The following is a 21,714-nucleotide window of genomic DNA, read 5'->3' as shown; positions in this document are numbered from 1 at the left end:
TGAGCTCTTCTGTTTCTGGATGTTTTTTCCACATCCAGAAACGTTTTCTTTTGCCTGTCTCTGTACTCAACATTGAATGCACTTACCTGGACCTTTAAAACAATAACGGCAACTGGTTTTCTGGCTAAAGAATGAATAATATGAATTATAATTGGATTTTCTTAAGTGATTTTCACCTTTTCCCCCTGGTTAGGAGGCCCTGCATAGCACTTCTTATGTTTGGAGAAATCCATGTAAATTTGTTCTCATGAGTGGGTAAGTGGAATGTTAGACACTGTCTGAGCCCCTGCTTTCACCGTTCACTGTGTTTTCCTGCAGAGCCAAAGGAGCCCTATTTAAATGGAGACTAACACTAGCATTAGATAAAGTCTGCTGGAAATATCTTACACTTTAAAATCTGAAAATGCATTAAATATGACAAACGATAGTGACAGTTGGTAAACCACACATCTCTCCAGCTCTTGCTAGGGTCACTGAATTACTGGAATTATATAGGGCCTTGCTTTGTCTGCTCATGATTATAAGAAGGGTTCAAAATACCAATTTATTAGAGAATCAGCATGTATCTTTCATAATTCTGTTTTATACAGTTCATTTGAGCACACAGGCTTGCTATAAACCAGTGCACTTCATGTCTTAATATTAATTTCTCAAATGGGAGGAACCCAAACCTGGTAGCATGGTTTCACGTCGTGCTTGGCTCTGTGCTTTTTTAAGTTTCGTGCCTTTGCTTCTCTGATGCAGACTTCGTCTTGCAAAGTTAGGTGCCACTTGAAAAGCAGTTAAGCTGAAGGAGCTTTGATTCGTCAGTGACCATTGACATCTGCTGGATGAGGCAGGACTTGCATCATTTTAAGTCCACAGGCCTCCTGGCAGGTGCTAAGCTCTGTCTTGTGGTATCGCGACGCCTCCTATAGGCTGCTGATTGTCAAATAGGAATTTTCAAAGTGCTGAACCATTTCTGTTGAGCCGAATGATGCCTGCAAACAGCTCAGCCAGATGATTTCATTTCAGTGCGGTGTGCTTATTTAACTTGCCCACCTTCCCAATTTGCTGCTCACGAGCAGTAATTAGCATTCAGAGTGCAACGTGTCTATCTTCTTCTAAAAATGCGTGGTGCGTTTTCTGCCGAGGTCAAAAATAGCTTTGAAATTTTTTGAATGGGCACTAATTCGATCATTTTCTTAGTTTGAATTGTCATCGTGAGGACTGAACGGGATCTGCATAATTTAGGCACTTCTTAGTTATTGACCTTATTTGCTGAGTGTTGGGTAGTTATCCAAGGTGACCCCCTTCAGCCACCGAGAAAGGATTCATGAAAGGCAAGCAGTTTTGTGTGTGTTGACATATCATCTTCTAGCAGGACGCGCTTAGCACCCAGGGGTGTGGGCTCCCTGCGTTTAAGAAAAGGTTTGTGCTGCTTTTCTGCTACCTGGTACTGAACTAAGTGACAGCTGGCAGATGACCGAAATAGTCTGACCCTTAAGTATTACCAGGTATTTATGTGAAGGCTTTGCGTCAACATACACTCCTCACTCCTCAGGTTTGGAAGTGCAGATGGAGGCATGTGGTGTGAGGAGGGGGAGAAGGAAAAGCGCCCTGGGTATCCCCGGGACCAGCATTGTACCTGCTTTGAGGAGGTAACTGGGAGGAGCCCTTCCCGAGAAATGCCTGGGTCCCAGATAGGAACAAGCAGGGGAAAAGGCAGGAGAAACAGGTGTTAAAAGATAGGTAGTGTTGTTGGTTTTTGACTCACTGTGAATAATAGACACACTGGAGGGCTGGGCCTGAGGAAAGCAGAAGTTACTGAATGGAAATGAAAAGGTGAGCTCTCTGAGGAGTGAGGTTTGCTTTGGGAGGTGTCTCCATTCTCCTCGAGATCCGAGCCAGGTGGAGGACCCACCCTTTCCGAGCATACTGGCCACCTGACAAGTTAAAACTCTCTATCCTTTGGATGCGATACAACTGAATAATTCCGTAAGTTCAGTATCATCAGCTTTTTCAGTAAAATTCATCAATTTCCGCATGCCTCCACCTCTTCAATCCAGAACTTGTCGCAAGGTGTGGTAACAGATGAATGGCATATTTTGCTAGCATTTGCCAATCCAGTTATGAAAAACATCCCCTCAAAGAGGAAAGTTACTTTTCTGCTGTTGGTAAAGACTGATCTCTTTAAAGATTCTCTAGGTTCCTTTTTAAAATGGTATAGGGACAGCATGAGTCGTAGTAAACACTTTGTTAGTGATAGATATATTGGCAGTGTTTTTCTTACTGACTTTGAGCACAGTTTTTTCTCTGAACTACAAATGAGGATTGTTCAATATGAATTTTAAAAGTAGAAAGCCTTGTATGGTAGGAATTCTGCAGATTCGGGGAAAATCGCCTCCCGAGGAGTACTGAAGTCATTTTAAAAGATCAGGACAGAAGCAAATGCAATCAAATGTATCCCGAATCTGCCTTCATCTCTAACTGGCTTAAGCCTATATTTAGACAGATGAGGAAAGGCGTGTGTGGTTGTTAACACCCTTCCCTGTTCTTCAGCCTGCCTCTCCCGTGCATGCCCGCTACTACACCGTTCGTCCTGCATTTCTTTCTCTGTGCATATTAATCCAATTAAGAGCAGAATTGCAAAAAGTGGTAGAATGCCGCTTTCCAGAGTTTTCACAGTTAGATGAACTTCAGGAATCCCCTCTGTCTTGAAAGTAGGGTCACTTATTATAGCTGCCCTGGACTTGCTGTTAAGCCCAAAGTCGACGTCAATCCAACGGAGGCATCACTCTCTCCAAATCCTAGCTTTGTGGCTTTCCTGGAGTCACCAGAACCAGCTATGACATCGGCCTTGTCCTCCTGGCTCTGGGAGGCATAGCTGGGTTGCCTTTCACCTCCTCGCCCTCGCAGCCCTCAATTGCTTCTTTGTTTGAATGTTGTGTCAGAGAACCAGTGAGGCTACCTTTTCAGTGACTGGAAACTCTTCTTGAAGATTGCTGGCTTATGCTGGATTTGATCTTGCCTTCAGCCTTGGAAATTAGCATCTAAAATTAGAGACAAAAATTTAAAAACACAAGCAACCTAACAAAGTGCATTCACCAGGCACAGTAAAAACAAACAAAACAAGACCACGGCACCAGTATGTGATCTAGGAAACCGTTGGGCACTGCATTAACACTCTCCTCTGCTGGGACAAGTCCTCTTCGTGGGACCAACGTTGGTCCTCTGATACCATCGCCGATAGCAGAGGTGCCCACCGCCTCTCCTCTCCAACCTTCTAAGAAGGGATCCCTGGGCTTCCCAGGTGAGGGCCTGGGGGCCACGGCACGAGATCACCCAGCAGGTAAGGGCCCCCTCAGCCCTTTGATGCCAGAACCCACAGTCTTAAATCCTGCTGTGGAGTGTTGCAGAATAGTTTGACTGTTCTGAAAAAGGAATACGAGGAAAAGAAGAGGCGAGACAGACTAAAAGGAGTGCCAAAGTCTAACCTTGGATTCTGTGGGCAGGAGGCAGTGCAGGGAGTGCAATCATTTGTCCAACTATGCAGAACCGGGAATCTACTCCATGTCCCAGAATTCAAACCCAGCATCCCCAGCGGCCTCCAGAATCATTTTTGCTTAGAGGGAATCAGCATTTTGAGGAACTTAGGAGAAGTGCTCCCATGCAGCACTGCTCATTTTATGTATCATTACATTTTCTTTAATAAACCAATTTTACAACCACAGTATCTAATTAGTCTATTACTGAACACCCCCAAAGGAGCAAAAAAATACAAATAATAGATTTTGAAACCCAGCAGTTTGGAATTACTATAAAATAACAGACATTAAATACGTGCAGTTCTTTGTATATCACTTGAGCTTCAAAAAAGCTGTAAAAAATAAACATAGAAATAATTTCTGAGAACAACTTTCAAAGCAGACTGTTAGGTATAGGATATCCCATGTTACCACACGATCCCAAGTTAAACCTAAAAAGTAGTTTTCCTTTCATCTCCATTCTCTTTTGTCCCTCCTTCTCCCTTTCCTTGAATACAGTGCTCTTGAAAGTCCGCTTATAAAAGTACAGATGAGTCTAGTCTTGAGACCAGCTGGTCGAGGGCAGGTGTAAAGTCCTATATGACACAGGATATTTGATTTGGTGTTGGCCTCCGGTATTGGTTTTCATTTGAATTTTGCAGTCCTTCGTTTTCAACAACAGGGCCATACTGGCAAGTTGCTTTAAGAGTCAGGTGGCTGGGGGACTTGGTGAGGCGACGGCTGCCACCGCTTGAGAACCGTCACCCCAGATAGCAGACTTGTCTTTGCACTTACAGTGAGCCCAGCGAGAGGGTAAAAATGAAACCTCTTTCTAAATGTGAGGAAGAAAGTCGTTCACTGTATATCTGGTAGTGCACTGGATACAACATTGTTTTCCGGGGCATCCTAGTGGAGAAATCTTGGATTTATAACCTTGTGATACTGGCACTTTGCTGCTCTATGTTTTTGCTTTCACCATGATTGGCTGCTAAATGACGACAGAATCGGATGCACTGGTTTCCATTAGGCGGCCAAATGTAGCAGGAATGGCGTTCTCCGCTTGCATCTCTAAAAATGAAAAATACAGCCTTGCCTTCCCTTCTCTCCAGCAGCACCAGCAGCCATATCCTCCCCGCACAACCCCCCCCCAAAAAAAAAGAAAACTGGAGATAAATGAATGGCAGAATAAATAATTTATGCTAATGAAATTACTGCAATTAGTAGTTCTACAATGACCCTTTTAAAAGCCACAGCTGTTAATGTCAGGAAGTGCTGTCACTACTGACCTTATCATAAGAGAAAGTGACAAATTGAGAATGCAGGGAAGACCAGTCATCAAAGAGGTCTGTTCTGGAACGATTAGAGTTTTCTGAAAAACAGTGTGAATTACAACCAGCTGCTCCCTGGCTCTGCAAGTCTCCCATGCTGTGCCATTTTGTTAAGCCCGATAACAATAGTTATTTTGCCCCATTGAGACAAGTTGTCTCGGGCCACTTCCAGCTCTCCCGGAAACCACTTCTTCCATCCCGGATTTACAAATGAAACTGTTGTTGGAGGGAGCTTTTCAGGGCAGCCTAGGAGCCTCCTCATAAGGATCATGGTTGGGCAGAGGCCAGGTCCTCCCCCCACCGACCCCCACCCCACGCGAGGAGGTCGTTCTTGGCCGGGGATGTGTTTATATTGTAGAAAGACGTGTGCTCGCTTTTAGTTCATTAAAACAAGATAGGACAGGAATGAATTTCTATCCATGTTTATGTTGCAGGGAAGCTCTTTAAAGAATCCCTCGGGGGATCTCATTTATATGAAGTTGTAGAACTTCCTTAGAAGTTTAGATCTGACTCCACCGTTGGGTAACATACGCATATCTCAGATCTAGAGAAGAAAGACTGCAGGATTTGCATCATTCTGTATTTAACTTTGGCTTTAAAAACATTAGTTTAGTTACTAGCGAGGTGGATTTTTGGTATGCAGGACAACCCTATATATACATATTGGAAACCCACTCACGGATTTTTCATGAGGTTGGAAAGCTAAGTGCTTAGACGTTGCTCAGGAGCAGTTGTTTTTCACCAACAAGAATTGGCCTGTCTCTTCTCGCAGCCTGGTTGTAATATTAATGGTGCAGGTTTGAAATGTTCAACTGCATCACCAGCCACTTGTGTGCAATTTTCCCAAAGATGTCTGAGCGTTATTGACAACACTTTGGTAAATTATGTGTGACTTTCCTAAGAGTTGGTGTAGCTCATTTAATTCATATTAATTGATTTTTAGGCTTCCCTTGATTAATTGAACCTGGTTCATCTTGTGCAGAATGCAATAAATAATCATTAAAATGAGGGAGATGTGACTCCACAAATTAAAAAGTTAACTACTTCAGAAGTCATAGAGGACAAAAAAGAAAGAATGGTATAGCGGGGAATTCTCTAGTAAATCTTCTAAGGGAAGTTACTCAATTTTTGTGTTTTTTTTTTTTTTCCCAAATGAGAATAGAAATGGTATTTTTCTCCCAGAAGCAGTGACTTTTATACCTTACCATCCTGTTTGTTTCCACATGGGTTCTTACAAAACAATTTCTCAGTTTCAGCTGTGTGTGTGTGTGTGTGTGTGTGTGTCCCCACTACGTTTTAGTTTGAAAGCGATACCAAAAATACTTGTCAGAGTTCTGTGTCTCAATTTCTCCATTTTTTTCTTTCACACACTTGATAGATAAAAATCAAGTTGTGAAAAGCCGCGTTTGTGTTATATGTCGGCTTTTGGGTTTGGTATGTGGAGCGCATAAAAATCCTTTGCCCTACTTGGCAAAGCTGAATGCTTTATTGTTATCTCTCTAATCCTGTGGCTATCTCTTAAAGACTAATAAATAAGTCTTCCCAGATCTTCCTGTAATTTGCTCTGGCTTTTAGAGAACAACAACAAAAAAAAAAAGTACCGCATAATTTTGCTGATTGTTCTTATTTTAAATTACATTTTTGTTTTAACTTGAGAGAACTGCATATGAATTACAGTGTTTATATTTTCAGCCATTGGACAAAGATTCTATTAGCCTCTTCATGGCCCACGTTCACACTAGCGTGAATGAAATGAGTACCAGGTATTACCAGAATGAGAGAAGACGCAACTATACCACCCCAAAGAGTTTTCTAGAACAAATATCACTGTTTAAGAATCTGTTGAAGAAGAAGCGAAAAGAGGTATCCCAGAAGAAAGAGCACTTGGTGAATGGCATCCAAAAGCTAAAAACCACAGCCTCTCAGGTATGATCGGGATGTGTTATTACTGAGTAGAATGTATGCTCTTAAAATTAAAAAATATGTAGTTACTTGAGAGGCAGTATTTCAATCCATTTGTATGAGATACTGAATGCTAACATGTGCAGTTCAATGACACCACAACACTCTTCATGCTTTCGTAAGTCTGGAAAGGGATCGGCCAGTTACTCTCTCATGCTGGTTTGGATAGAGCCCTTCACTTGTTGGCCTGACTCAGTGTATAGCTCACTCCCATCTTACAGCCGCCTGTTTTGGTGCCCTGCATTTATTGTTAGGAATTTTGTCACACCGTAGTGGAAGTAGGATCCCTTTTGGTCTCAGATTCTCAACCCCCCAGTGAGAGCATTATTTCCTGTCTGATGACATGATACAGTTTGCTCTGCTTGAAGTCCTTAAGTGTAGCCATTTTCTCCCACCTGGGTGTCTCCTCTCCTTTTGGCCATCATCTCTTCAAACAAAGTGTCCAGTGTAGTCTTCATCCTCGGTCATAAGGCCTCTGCTACCTTGAAGGACAGTACTCTTAACCTCCAGTAGTAAGTCGGGAGAGAATTCGCACACTCCTGATGTTAACCTTGTGTGGCTGTCTACGTCTGTCACCTCATTTCAATGGTAAGAACTAAACATGTTTATGACGTAGGTGTTGCTACTGTAATATCGTAGATGAAGCTTTGAGAGTTAAAGGCCACAGAACCTGTGAGGTTGGAGTTCGAACCCAGATTTGTATTACTCTAAAGCTATTGTGCATAGCCCCATGCTGCCTCTCTGTGGCCAGGGGAGAAAAAAAATGAGAATAAGAAAATACGGAGACTTTGGAGACTGGCTTGGCTTGCTCTGAGCCATCTGGGCTCTAGGGTTGGAGAGAGAAAAACTCTCCCTGCTGGTCCCTTCAAGGCCAGGAATTCCAGTGGGCTTCTTCATAGGATTGTCATTAGGTCATCGTAGTCCTCTGCGTTTCAAGAGGTTGGGCCGGTTTTCTCCCCAAACGTGCCGTGTGGCCCGTCTGTGCCCACGCTAGAAATAAGCTACAACCTGCGTGGGGGAACACGCTGGTGCCTTTCACTCTGAAGGCCTGTCCACTTTAGGCCAAAGCATCTCCTGCCTCCTGTGCCCTTCATTTCGAAAACTGGAATGGCTCTTGGTGAACCACTCACCTGTGCTGGATAGTGACCAGATGGACCACGATCGGGAAAGAGGAACCAGAGCGAGGAGGTTTCCAGCACAGTTCCCAGAATCTAGTGATGCGAAGAATAGTTGTTGGGAAGCCCCCAAAGAATGTATCTGTATTTGTGCATCTTTCCGTTTTCTTTCAAAAAAAAATGTATTTTTTTTTTACTCTTTTTGTGTACTTGTTACCTTACTCTTTTGACTCTCTGCCTTCTTTCTCTTTCCTATTTCTTCTCTCTACCGATCTCTCCACTTCCATCTCACTTAAATCAAGACTCTTTTTCCTAGTGAAGACTTTCTTAGGAGTCCTGTTGAGCTAGAAGACATTGAGTGCAAGAGATCTGTGTCCCAGACCATTAATGTCCCTTTGAGTAATGTCCCCAACTGGACCTGTTGACTTTGCTGCAGGAAATGATAGCTTTGACTAAACTGAACTGTCATGCTGGTGGGGCAGCTCTTGGCAAGGAAAAAAAATGGTCTGTGCCACACTTAGAGGTCCCTTCCCAAATAACAGAGCTAAGAGTGTAAAAACAGAGTAGCACCCATGGTGGCAGCCTCTCACCCATGGTGGCAGCCTCTCAGGCAGGGGGAAAAAAAGAGGTGATGGAGAGGAAGAAAGAAAGGAACTGGCTATTCATGATGTCTGCCAAGTTCAGGGCTGCTTGGGTCTCCTTGTTTCCCCTTAGTTAGAAATAAGAGGCAGAAAGTCTAAGAAGAAGCTATGTGAAGTCTTAATTGAAGGACTACTGATGATTTCTTTTCATTAGGTATTTGCATGGAATGCTCTTAATATCAGATTGTGATTGGAATATCTTTTTTAAAGATTTTATTTATTTGACAGAGATAGAGACAGCCAGCGAGAGAGGGAACACAAGCAGGGGGAGTGGGAGAGGAAGAAGCAGGCTCATAGCGGAGGAGCCTGATTGTAGGACTCGATCCCAGGACTCCGGGATCACGCCCTGAGCCGAAGGCAGATGCTTAACGACTGAGCCACCCAGGTGCCCCGTGATTGGAATATTTAATATCTCCCTAGGAGTTTTAAAACTTCCTATTGTTTCTGGAAAGGAAGCATAATTTCTTATGTGGGCAATTGGGAAGCCTTACAGCGTAAGATGAGCCTGCGTGTGGAACACAATGCCTTCCTATTGGAGCGCGCGTCCTCTGAACAGCTGCCGTCAGTCTTTGCCCAGAGGGGACTCTCCATGCCACTTGAAATATGTCTCTAAACCTCAGTCTTGTTTATTCACTGCAGTAAAGCCAGAAATTCCTGTTAGATCCACATATCCCCTCTCTAGATGTCAGCTTAGGTCATCATAGATAGCCTCGTGACCTTTCTTCATAGATAATAAGGCTTTGCTTCCAGAGCTTGAGTCACTAGATACTTCAGATCTAACAGCTTCCTTAGAAACTGAAATCAGGGCTCAAAATTACCATTTCCTCATAGTCTCTTAGATGATTCTTTTGATTATCGTCTAATATATGAGTAGTTTCACATGGCTGAAAAGAACAGACAAGCAAACGGCACTGTGCATTATTACCCTGAGTTCACAGGGAGGCTAAAAGAATCCATCTTCGCTTAAACTGTAGTCACCCATACAGGTAGCAGTAATAGTAGTAATTGTGTCATTTAGGCAGAGTGCAAGTCAACTGTGTTGAAGTGTGGGGGTTACAAGAGTCCTCAGCTCCGGTAGTGAGATGTTGTTCCTCAAGAGGAAAGCCCTGAAGAGCCTGGAGCAGTTGAGTCAGCATAAGTGATGGTGATTCTTCTTTGGTTCTGTGAGTTTTTAAACATAATAACCTACTTCTGGAAAAGCAGTGGAACGAAGAGTTATATATCATGGTATATAAAGCTGCTTGCATGTGTCTCTGAGAGCCAGGTCCTGTTTGTTTTCCAGCACTTCTGCTTTTCTTTACATGATCCTCAAACTGAGGAACCTAGTGGTACATTCTGAGCATCATGAACTAGGGCGCCTGGGTGGCTCAGTCGTTAAGCATCTGCCTTCAGCTCAGGTCATGATCCCAGGGTCCTGGGATTGAGCCCCACATCAGGCTCCCTGCTCTCCCTCTCCCACTCCCCCTGCTTATGTTCCCTCTCTCGCTGCCTCTCTCTCTGTCAAATAAATAAATGAAATCTTAAAAAAAAAAAAAAAAGAACATCATGAACTCCCAACTAAAAGGGCAGAAGCATTCTTTGGAGCAGATTAATGTGTGGATTCCTCGGAAAGAGCTGAGTTCCTCAAGAGCTGGGTGAGGCTCTCGAATTGGGGACCCCAGAGGAGGACTACCCATCTAGGATACTCACTGGGCTTTGCACACCCCTCCCGGTCCCCACAGGTGCTTGTGGTTTCCCTTTGTGTAGTAGGTACTAAGTTGAATGTTGGATGAGGTGGAAGAAGCCCAGAGAACCGTTTCTTATTTTGTGGGAAGAGATGAGACCTGTCTGTGGGCACTTCCATCAGAGTAAGTAACGGATTAAATAAACGGACAGTAAACTAACAGCCGGGGCGTACTGATGCCTTCACCTCATCTGAGCCTTTAGTGATGTTCGTGGGGAGAGTGCAAGCCATGGTTTCTCCAGCTTCTCTTTCCAAGCAAGTCTTCCTGTGGCCTCCGCTGCCTTGAGCTGGGCCTCACAGGGCCAGAAAAACTGGGGCTGTGAGTGACATGTGCTCGGCTGGGGATGGCTGTTGTCGCTTCCCTCACTGCACAGAGAGAGTAGAGACGATGAATGTCTAGTTGGTGCTGACATAAATGACATTTTTCAGAAAACCACTGGGAAACATGATTCTTTGTGTTCCTATTTGGGAGGGAAAGGGGGCTATAGTTTTGCACATGGGACATAAGTCAGAACAGGGTAGAAAGGGGGAAAAGATGCTGCTGGTGGGATCTATGAGCTCCTTTAATAAGAAATAAGCCGCGTCTGCTGTTTTTCGTTCCTGACGGAAGTTGCTTCCACATACTGACTTTTCCTTCAGGTGGCGGATCTGAAAGCCAGACTGGCCTCTCAAGAAGCCGAGCTGCAACTGAGAAATCACGATGCCGAGGCTCTGATCACAAAGATTGGGCTCCAGACGGAGAAAGTGAGCCGGGAAAAGGCCATTGCCGATGCTGAGGAGCGAAAGGTCAGGCTAATTCCACCATTTAGAGTGCTGAGCTATATTTAGCACAAAATAAACCTTTGTAGGTGAACAATTTTGAACAACTTCCTCTCCAGGGAGCATAAAATCTAAAGAATTATTATAGTTACACATGTAACAGCATTTCACACCATGATTACCACTTGACCTTTCTTTACATTATGCATTTTCCCACCCTTTTAGCTCTTTTAATGATACGCAAGAACAATAAATACTGAGCTCATTCAAGCATATAATGGATGTGGATCTTGGATATCAGGCCTATTTGTAATACAGTAAAGGTCATGAAGTCACCTCTGAGGTTTCTAAAGGTTTTCAGTTTTTAGGCAAATTGAACAACTCAATTGTTAACAAAGCCCATTCCATCACTTTGCAAGATGGTTTTTCAAATTTTTCATTTTAATAATACAACTTGAGTTTATTATTAAATCCTAAGCCAAATTTGTTCTTTTTGATTTGATTGAGGCCCTGGCATTTTGTATTACGTTTTACTGTTGGAAACAATTACTTTTAAGATTATATAGGTTCTGTTTCTTTGTACGTGGGTTATTGGCAGTTCTGAAATAAATATAACTTCTTTGTCCTCTTTTTTACCAGAACTTCAGCCACCAATTGGAGGTATTTCATGATTAGGTATCTTATTTGTTTAAAAAATGGGATATGTTTGTTTGAGACAAATTCTTTCATTTTAGACAAAAGATTATAATCAGGGCTTAGTTGATGAAAAATTGTAAATTACGAACACACAGCCATTGAATCAGTAGCTTTTATGCCAGTATTCTTCTGTTTTCATGATGCCAGAAAGACTCGAGCTTTCCAGTGGGGTTGCCATTCATTCAGAGACAATTGAGTTGTTTTTCCCTTTTTTCTAATAGGTACTGAGCATGTTCACGTGTCGCTTGCACAACTAAAGGGTCGAAGTGTACGTCGAAAATCAAAATGCTGAATAGTTTTTTTTTCTTTTAAAAAACCTTGTTTTTAAAGTTGAAGACAAGCTACATTTGGCATGGCCAATGGGCATATAATTCCTAATTCTGGCAATAACTGTTTCTATGGAGTTACAGATAAGCAGAGGATGTCCTTAAAAGTGTATTATGTTATTTTAGCGATTAGGTATCACATATGATGTGATTACCATGAGCCATTTCCACCCAAGGGATGTTTTTCAAGCATTACATAAATAAGTGATGTTCTAGTAATTGTTCTATTATAACCTATCTCTACAAATCCCTTTTAGAGACCTTAAAATACTCCAGAGGTATTTTCACATTTTGCACTTGAATTCCTAAGGCAAAATTATCCTTGCAAAGAAGGAAAAAAACGTTTTAGCAAATGAGAACTCATCTGACTGATTGTTCTGTGAAGTTCTTCAAACATAAAAAAGACACATACTATTTTCTTTTAAAGATTTATTTATTTGACAGAGCGGGGTGGGGGGCTGCACAAGCAGAGGGAGTGGCAGGGAGAGGGAGAAGCAGACTTCCCCCCAGGACACTGGGATTATGACCTGAGCTGAAGGCAGATGCTTAACCGACTGAGTCACCCATGTGCCCCAACACATACAATTTTTATATCTAATCTATACCAAGAAATAAAAATATCTTCACTTTACCTATGATGCTTAATTTAATTATCAGTAACAAATACTAAGCAACTTTTTTTTTTAAGATTTTATTTATTTATTTGGCAGAGAGTACAAGCAGGGGGAGTGGGAGCAGGGAGCCCGATGCGGGGCTCGATCCCAGGATGCTGGGATCATGACCTGAGCCAAAGGCAGATGCTTAATGACTGAGCCACCCAGGCGCCCTAAGCAACTTTTTTTTGCCTGGCACTATTCTAGGCTCTTGAGCATATATGACATACAAGGCACCCTCACGTAGCTTCCATTATAATGGAAGACTGGCAGGAGACAAGGGATAAGATACTTTGGGTTAGTGATAAGGGCTAAGATAAAAATCAAATCAAGACAGTGGTGGAATGAATTATTTTAAATTGATTGGTCATGGAAGGAGTATATCGAGTATATCAAGTCAAGGAACTAATCATTATGGAGTATGTGCTATGGGTTCACATTTGTCATATGTTCAGCAATGTACAAGATTGTATGCAGTTATTAAATGCGTATATGTGGGCACTGTGATCCTATGAAGTTGGGATCTCAAGGCTTAATACACGAGAAGTTATTAAAAAGTACATTGCCATATTTAATATGACTAAGCAGAGACCGACCACCTTTCCAGGCATCTTGATAACTCTTGTAGAGCACCAGGTTGAAATTGTTCCTTCAGATTCATGAAATAGTCAAGAGCCATTCAAACCACTGACATGACCAGCGGTGATCAAGCAACACAAGCACCATGAAGCCTATGAAAATAAGTTCTTGCATCTTTGTTTGACTTACCACTTCCAGATTGTAAGGATCCTCTGATCCCTTTCATACTGCTTTCTTTGTTGAGTGTAATCCTCATGAGTTAAAGTACCTTCCATATCGCAGGGCAAATATAATTTCTTCAGAAGTTGGACATCCTCCTTGATTTTGCGTGGTCTTCAGTTTTAATATGTGTTTCTTCCCTAAATGTGGGAATAACTGGATTTTGAGGGATCATCTCAGATTCCCTACGGTCTAAAGGCAGATAAGAGCAGTGTATTAGCTCGCTCGGGCTTCCAGAACAAAGTACCACAGACTGTACGACTTCAATAGCAGAAACTTCTTTTCTCACAATTCTGGAGGCTGGAAGTCCAAGATCAGGATGCTGGCAGGTTTGGTTTCTCCTTCGCCCCTTGGAGAAACCTATCAAGGACAGGCCTCTCTCCTGGCTTGCAGATGGCCACCTTTTCACTATGTCTTCACATGGTCTTTTCTCTATGCACACATCCCTGGTGTCCCTCGTGCCTGTCCAGATTTCCTCCTCTTAAAAGGACACCTGTTAGACTGGATTAGGGCCCATTCTAACAGGCTCATTTAAGCTTAACCACCTCTTTAAAGGGCCTGTCTCCAAATACAGTCATATTCTGAGTTACTAAGGTTAGGGCTCTACCGTATACATTTTTAGGTGGACATGCTTCAGCTCATAATAAGCCATTATTAGTACTTAATTCTCTCTCTGTGAGCGTCACTAAATTTCATGAACTATTTGCAAGGAGAGTAGAAATAGAATAGAAAAGTTCTGTGTAGCCAAGAATGGGATTATCTCCAAAACTCTGCTTTAACAGACAGCAGTCAAGAAAAAGCACACTTTCCAAGTGATCTGTGTAGCTCTCCCCGCCTTCCCTGAGTTGAACCTTGCTGACCACTACCCAGGAGCCATGGGGCAGAGGAAATTGCACATTGAGACTTACCAGGTCACTAAGATACACAGCATTTTCACCACTCCAGTATCATTGCACTTGAAATATATAAATTATTCTACCTTATAATTTGAATAGGCAGGAGGAGTTAAGTTTTAGTCCTCTGCAGAACTTCAGGTGTCCTAACTGTGGCACTGGGTACAGTCCCCATGGTGATTGTGGCATAGGCTCTGTGAACAAAAGTGCACAGAGGGGATTGGGAATGAGAAATACGTTGACCGACCTAGGGTATTTTTTCATTTTCACTTGTGGGTTTTCATTAATGTTCAAGATTGCTTGGTTATAAAGACTAGCCAAAAGAATAAGGCTCCATGAACGTTAAGGGAGTCCGATGGAGAAGAATAGCAACTCCTAGTCTCATCGAAGCAGCACTCAAAAGGAATACTGCTCTAGCACTGAAACTGTGATCCTGAGACCAGTTTAAAATGATGCTATTATAAATGGTAGCAGACAGCATTTATAGATTGGACGTATCCTTATGGAAGGTACATAACCCTGAGGTATGAACTTACTCACCTCTCCGCTCCCTTTCATCTGCAGTGGTGGTCTCTACACACAAGCAGTGTCCTGGTTTTACAATTTTCGTGGTCCATTCTTGGCAGCCCTCTGGGTTTTGGAGTAGTTCTCAGTAAGCACGTGGGGTTTTCTTATTTATGTTAACGGTAGCTCGGTACGGATTGGCAGGAGATCACATCTCTACCCTGAACCAATTATGTTCATAAAAGCTACAGTATACAGCAAAATAATGGCTAATCAGAAGAATGGTAATTACTGCTAATTAAGCTGTACTAGACAGCATAATTTGTTGTAAGCACTATTAAATTTATGGTATGGCTGAACCTGTTCATTCCAAACACATCTGAAGAAATGCACTTTTGCTCACACGTTACATGCCCCAGTCACCGTCCCTGGAATCTGTGTCCCATGGTGACTGGATTCTGGTGCCCAGTGCCACAGCTTTGAAACTCCAGTTTCTGCTGAGGATCAAAGTTGACTCTTCCTGGCCATTTGACCTTTATATGTGTCTCAAGAGGAAGAGGAAGATAAAAACTCCAAAGCTTATCATTTGCTCTCGGTTCAGGTTTATCAGATGGCTTCCCTCTAGGCATACCATACGCATTCACATCAGGAGGCTGCTGCGGCACCCTCTCTGGCATGGGAAGGGAGCTGCTGGACCCTCCACAGTGAGGTGCACATCAGTGTGATGGTTGTGTTGCCAAAGACAGAACTGGGCTATCCTAGCTGTAGTTTCTTACCAGCTCCTTAGAGAAACCAGTAATTAATCTTTATAAAAATTAGATCTGTGGCTAAGCATACACAGAAATAACAATATCTTCTAGTCACTTGAACCAAAAAAGCTTCCCACCTATTCCTAAAGAATAGCCGACATGGCTTTTGGGCAAATGTAAACACAAATCAGATAGGGATTTCTAGCAAGAATATTTTCTGTCTATGTTACTGAGCCAGCCTGGATTTCCTCTTGTACAGGACACTCTCAGAAAGAAAATGGAAGAGCACAGGAATGGTTCAGTCTTGAATTTATTATTAGCAGCCCCTTATAATTAGAGCCCTTCTTGGAGCACTTCGACCTTTGAGTCCATTCGAGTTGGGTTGCGTGACCATATGTTGTGCATATACAAAGCTTTGTGTGTGCATGGTGCCTGAGAGGAATTCGTCCTTAGGGCAAACTCCTCACCTGTTGAAAATAGAGACGAAGGAATTCTTGAGCAGCGAGTCTGAGTCAGCCTGCATTGTTCAGCAGCGATATCCAAGGTGACCAAGGTTTGTGTGCTTTCCTCTCTGATTAGGTGACAGCCATTCAGACTGAAGTGTCCCAGAAACAGAGAGAGTGTGAGGTGGACGTACTCAAGGCTGAACCTGCGCTCGTGGCCGCAACAGCTGCACTCAACACACTCAACAGGGTAAAGATGATTCCCTGGCTCGCGAGATTCCTCCATGTAGTATTTAAAGTCCTCAGAGTTTGATTAACTGAACTCAGAATGAATTCTGTGCAGCCAAAGAGTTTTTTTGAGAAGAACTTGAGTCCCATAAAATATTAAAGTAGGAACACGCATTTGAGGTCATCACTAGGAGTGTGACTTCCTTTCCCATCCAGGAGTCTGTCCTCCCACACCCCGACAAGCAGTCTCCAATACTGTGGGATTTATACTTTCCTGAGAGGCAGCTCTATTGTTCACTGCTGGATTTGGCCCAAATCCGGTTGTTCATATTATGTGTTGCTTTAAGAACTAAGTGCAGACTCTTTACTTCCTCTGGGTATAAAAAGGGGCATTAATGAGAGATCCTCATGAAAAGAACAATGCACTAGGAACAGAGATACCTAGGTTTGGCCCACATCATGTTTCCTAGATTCAGCTTATTAGCAAAACCTCATTGAGCTTTCAAATTCCCCTAAGAGAAAATGATGTGTGATAGTCAGAAGGGTATTGTAAGGAAAAACAGAATTGTGGGCACTGTTATTTTAGGAGTCCACGGCTAGTTTTGCACTCAGGTTCCACTAGGCCTCTGGGGAGAATCCCAGGGAATTAGCAGGCCTGAGGTTCTTAAGATTCAACCTCAAGTAGTAAAGGATCCAGACTTCAACTGACCTTCAAAGAAATAATTTAAGTCCTTTTTCTTTTTCTTTCCTTTTTTTTTTTTTTGATTTTATTTATTTATTTGAGAGAGAGAAAGCAAGAAATAGAGCATGAGCAGAGGGGGAGAGGGAGAAGCAGGCTCCCTGTGGAGCAGGGAGTCTGATACAGGGCTCAATCCCAGGACCCTGGGATCATGACCTGAGCTGAAGTAGACATCAAGTCCTTTTTCTAAGGTGTTTTGTTGGTGGTGGGGTTTTTTTGGGAAAACAATTGACTGTGAGCAAAGAGTTATTATCTACATGGATGTTTCTTATAGTATTAGCATAAAACTGTAAACTTTAAGTGTGATTTTATTATTTTTTTAAAGATTTGTTTTTAAAGAGTATGAGTAGTGAAAGGAGCAGAGGGAGAGAGAGTCTTAAGCAGACTCCCCAGCGTGGAGCCCAACAGGGGACTTGATCTCACAACCCAGAGATCATGACCTGAGCTAAAATCAAGAGTCAGACACTTAACCAACTGAGCCACCTAGGCACCCCAAAACTGAAAACATGAAAAGAATATAAATATACCATAATAGAAGATTGACTTTTATGCACATATTCTGCTGCCATTAAAATACTGTTGGATACTAATTAACGACTTGAGAAAATGTCTGGGATCTATTAAGTGAATAAAGCAGATTATAAGATAGGATATACTATAGGAATTTTTTTTTTCTTTTTTGGTAAGAATGTGCTTGTGCACTAAAAAATGGGAGGGACTCCTGGGTGGTGCAGTCAGTTGAGCGTCCGACTCTTGGTTTCAGCTCAGCTCGAGATCTCAGGGTCGTGAGACTGAGCCCTGCATCAGGCTCTGCGTTTGGCTTGGAGTCTGCTTGGGTTTCTCTCTCCCTCTCCCTCTGCCCTTACCCTCCCACACTCATGTACGTCTCTCTCTTAAAGAAAAAAAAAAGATAAATCTTTAAAAAGAAAATCTTAAAATTGGAAAAAATAAAAAGTAATAGTAACTGATTATCTCTTAGTAATGGAATTTTAGATTTTTCTCTCAACACTGGCATGTTTATTTTCTTTGTGCTTCTCTACAGTTGCAACTTTTTCTCCAAATATATTATCATTTACCCATACAAAATAAATTAATGTCACTTAAATATAAAGTTCAATGTATTTACAAAAGATGAAGATATTTACAAATTATGCAAGAATCTTGGTTAGCCAGCTCCCAGTTATCATTAGCATATTTTGGAGTTTTGCTTTTGTCCTTGTTTTTCCAATCCTTTCCATTCCCAAGTAAATAGGCAGTTTGCAGTAATGAAGAAGAATCAGGTTGAACATTTGATAGGGTTTTATAAGCAAGAGTCTATTAGGTAGCTCATGAAATGTCACGGGAAGTACTTAGTTTTGTAAATCCTGTATCATGAACTTAGATAAATTGCTCATAGATAGTAATTCCTGCCTCAAAGTATTTGCCTTAATACTTGTAGTTCATACAAACTTGTTAATACCATCTGTGGGGTAAATCAAGATTTTGACCAGAGATGATCAGGGAGTTATGCGGAGGGTATGTTCAGCCTATTTGGTCGTGTTCCCATTGGAGAGTCGTCATAGTGTAATCGAAGAGGTTTCTTGTGCAGAAAAACAAAACCAAGAGACCCTCAGCCAAAGGATGGTATTTCTGGGCGGGCCTGGTTAAAATGCAGATATAATACATACGTAGGCTAGAACCCATAAACATGTTAAAGACTTTGTGTATAAAATTCCCTGGGCTCGGTGAGCCAGGCTCCGCAGGCCCGGTATATCAGATGGAGAATTTAGGGGAAGCAAAAGAGACCATGCCATTTCCAGAGTATCAGAAAAGTGCCGGGTGAGAACTGAATCTCCTGGGGTCCCAACATAGAGTCACAGATGGCAAAAACTGCCAAACCAGAGCTGTAGGGACAAGGAGAGGGAGGAGGCCCCTGACGACCGGCTCGCTAACTTCACGGCTCTTCCCCAGACCTGCCCTGCTCTTCAGTGTGACTGTGCTTTTCTTCAGGTCAACCTCACTGAGCTGAAAGCCTTTCCCAACCCGCCGAATGCCGTTACCAACGTTACCGCGGCCGTGATGGTCCTCCTGGCTCCCCGGGGCAGAGTGCCTAAAGACCGAAGTTGGAAAGCAGCTAAAGTCTTCATGGGAAAGGTATCAGACAGCCTGGCAGGATGAAAATGCCCACAGTTTCTCTTCTTAGTACCGTGTTTCTACTTGACAGCAAAAGATGTTCAAACCAAAGGAAATCATCTTTGCATTTGTCCAGCGTAATCTGCCGCGTGTGCTCTGGACTTACGATTTTTGTTTGCCAAGTTGGAGGTTAGCTTGGGGTTATTGCATACCTAAGTCAACACTAGCAGCTCTCAGAAGGTTGCTAATTATTTGCAAAATTATGAAAGCGGTTAAGTGTAGGAGGGAGAAAATTACATGGATTTCTTATGCTGGAAAAATGTTGCTAGTGCATGAGAAGCTGAGGCAGAGGGGCCTTTTGGTAGGTGTTTTTCCTTTTCTGTCTTTTCTTCAAAATGTGAATGCCTCCTGTGTGGGGACTGAATATTTTACCCTGGGATAGAAGAGATTTTAAAAGTGTCCATTGCTAATTCTCACTTCATACCATAAAGACCAAACAAGCCAAACAGTAGGATAAATGCAGCTTGCCAGTTTCGCCTTTGTAATGTGAGTCCTAAAAGCTGGTTTTAACTTTTGATCTTGGAATTTTCTCTGCAGCCAAAATGGGTTCATTGCAATCAGTCTTTTTGCTTTACAGGTTGATGATTTTTTGCAAGCGTTAATTAACTATGACAAAGAGCACATTCCAGAGAACTGTCTAAAAGTAGTAAATGAGCAGTATTTGAAAGACCCAGAGTTCAGTCCAAGCCTGATTCGGACCAAATCCTTTGCAGCAGCTGGTCTGTGTGCCTGGGTCATCAACATCGTGAAGTTCTATGAGGTATCAGTCTTACTCCGCTGGGCTACAGCTGTTACTCGCAAGGACCATCAAGATACTAATTTCTGTAGTGGCAAAAAAAAGTAAAATAGTTTGATGTTTAATTACCTGAATAAGATGAAGTTCTAAGATTGAGACCCAAAAGTGTCAGACTAAACAGAGTTCTACACAGGAGGATATTTGAAATGTTTGAAACTATCTTTTTTTTAGGGTAGAGTGATCAGCTACTGTAGATCAAATAGCACTTAATTTGATTTGATTAGATAAAAACTTGCTGGTTGATTAATTATATTTCTTTCTTTTTTTTTTTAAGATTTTATTTATTTATTCGACAGAGATAGAGACGGCCAACGAGAGAGGGAACACAAGCAGGGGGAGTGGGAGAGGAAGAAGCAGACTCATAGTGGAGGAGCCTGATGTGGGGCTCGATCCCACAACGCCAGGATCACGCCCTGAGCCGAAGGCAGACGCTTAACCGCTGTGCCACCCAGGCGCCCCTGATTAATTATATTTCTTTATGTTAAAATATTAACTTTGCAGGGCACCTGGGTGGCTCAGTCAGTTAAGTGGCTGCCTTCAGCTCGGGCCATGATCTCGGGGTCCTGGGATCGAGCCCCACAGCGGGCTCCCTGCTCAGCGGGGGGTCTGCTTCTCTCTCTCCCTCTGCCTCTGTGTGCTCTCTCGCACTCTCTCTCTCTCTCTCAAAATCTTTTTAAAAATTTAAAGAATAAAATAAATTTAAAAATATTAATTTTGCATTGACTTGAAGCAACTGCAGGTCTCAATTCATGTTTCAACTCAATCCCATCTCTTAACGCAGAAATTGCCACCATCTATTGTAGACTTAATGAGATGAGGAAATGCCCCCCTCCTTTTTTTGTCTTTAGTATTTTAACGACAAATACACTTTTCATATTACGGTCTAATCCAAAAGTTTGTATTTTCAGGCAGCATAGCGAGAGATGATCATTTCATTTAGTAACTTATTTATCAGGTTCTCACCGCCTGCCACCTGTCCTGCCAGCACTTGGCAGAACTCTGGACGTGAAAAGGGAACAGTGCAGGGCCCTTAACTGAAGAACCATCTCATTTTTTTTTTCTTGGAAGGTCATATGTTATATTCAAAAATAGAAGTATGGAGGAAATACCAACTATAATCACTGCCAGTCCCAAAGTGATTTTCGTAAAACCAGGTTATAGCCTTTTATATTGGGGCCCGACGGGAAAGGGACCCACAGGAAGAGGACCCTATGGATCTGTCTCTTCAGTGGAAGCCTGTATAGAGCAAGTGTTGGGACAGATGGGAGCTGACATATAGCCTCTCCCCCTAAGAAAATGTCTGAGCCCTCTGCTCTCTTCGCACCATAGGTGGAATGATGAGCATGGAGCTAGACTGTGGCTGTGTTCTGTGTGGTTTTGCTATAAAAGAGAAAAGAAAATGTCATTTCCTTCCTCTCTTGCCAATGGGGAAGAAAGTAGGTGCCCCACATTCTCAAAACACCGAGTAACATAGGCTGAAGTTGGCAGGAACTTGGAAAGTGGAAGCACGGTTAATACTGTGAGACTATCTCCTGTGGTCCTTTCTGGGGTTTGAGAGTTTCTCCACACTTGTTTTCTGCTTTAAAATCAAGACTTGGTCCCCCCTTGAGCTATAGTTCCTGCCCACTGCAATTTCTAATGATAGGAAGATTATCTGCAAATTTTAGGACAAACCTACTGGAG

General features: G+C 42.5%; 1 protein-coding gene across 1 annotated transcript in view; it reads left to right on the top strand.

The window, feature by feature from the left end:
* Nucleotides 1–21,714, top strand: part of DNAH11 (dynein axonemal heavy chain 11) — a 312,391-nt gene that overhangs the window by 194,776 nt on the left and 95,901 nt on the right. The window contains exons 56-60 of the mRNA XM_040644201.1: nt 6,527–6,760; nt 10,915–11,061; nt 16,233–16,346; nt 19,053–19,196; nt 19,813–19,995. Of these exons, the coding sequence (XP_040500135.1) occupies nt 6,527–6,760; nt 10,915–11,061; nt 16,233–16,346; nt 19,053–19,196; nt 19,813–19,995 (822 nt within the window). The remainder of the gene's footprint in view (nt 1–6,526; nt 6,761–10,914; nt 11,062–16,232; nt 16,347–19,052; nt 19,197–19,812; nt 19,996–21,714) is intronic.

This window comes from Ursus maritimus, unplaced genomic scaffold, assembly GCF_017311325.1.
Source record: "Ursus maritimus isolate PB19 unplaced genomic scaffold, ASM1731132v1 scaffold_3, whole genome shotgun sequence".
Classification (NCBI taxonomy): Eukaryota; Metazoa; Chordata; class Mammalia; order Carnivora; family Ursidae; genus Ursus; species Ursus maritimus.
This window is presented reverse-complemented; position numbering and strand designations above follow the sequence as displayed.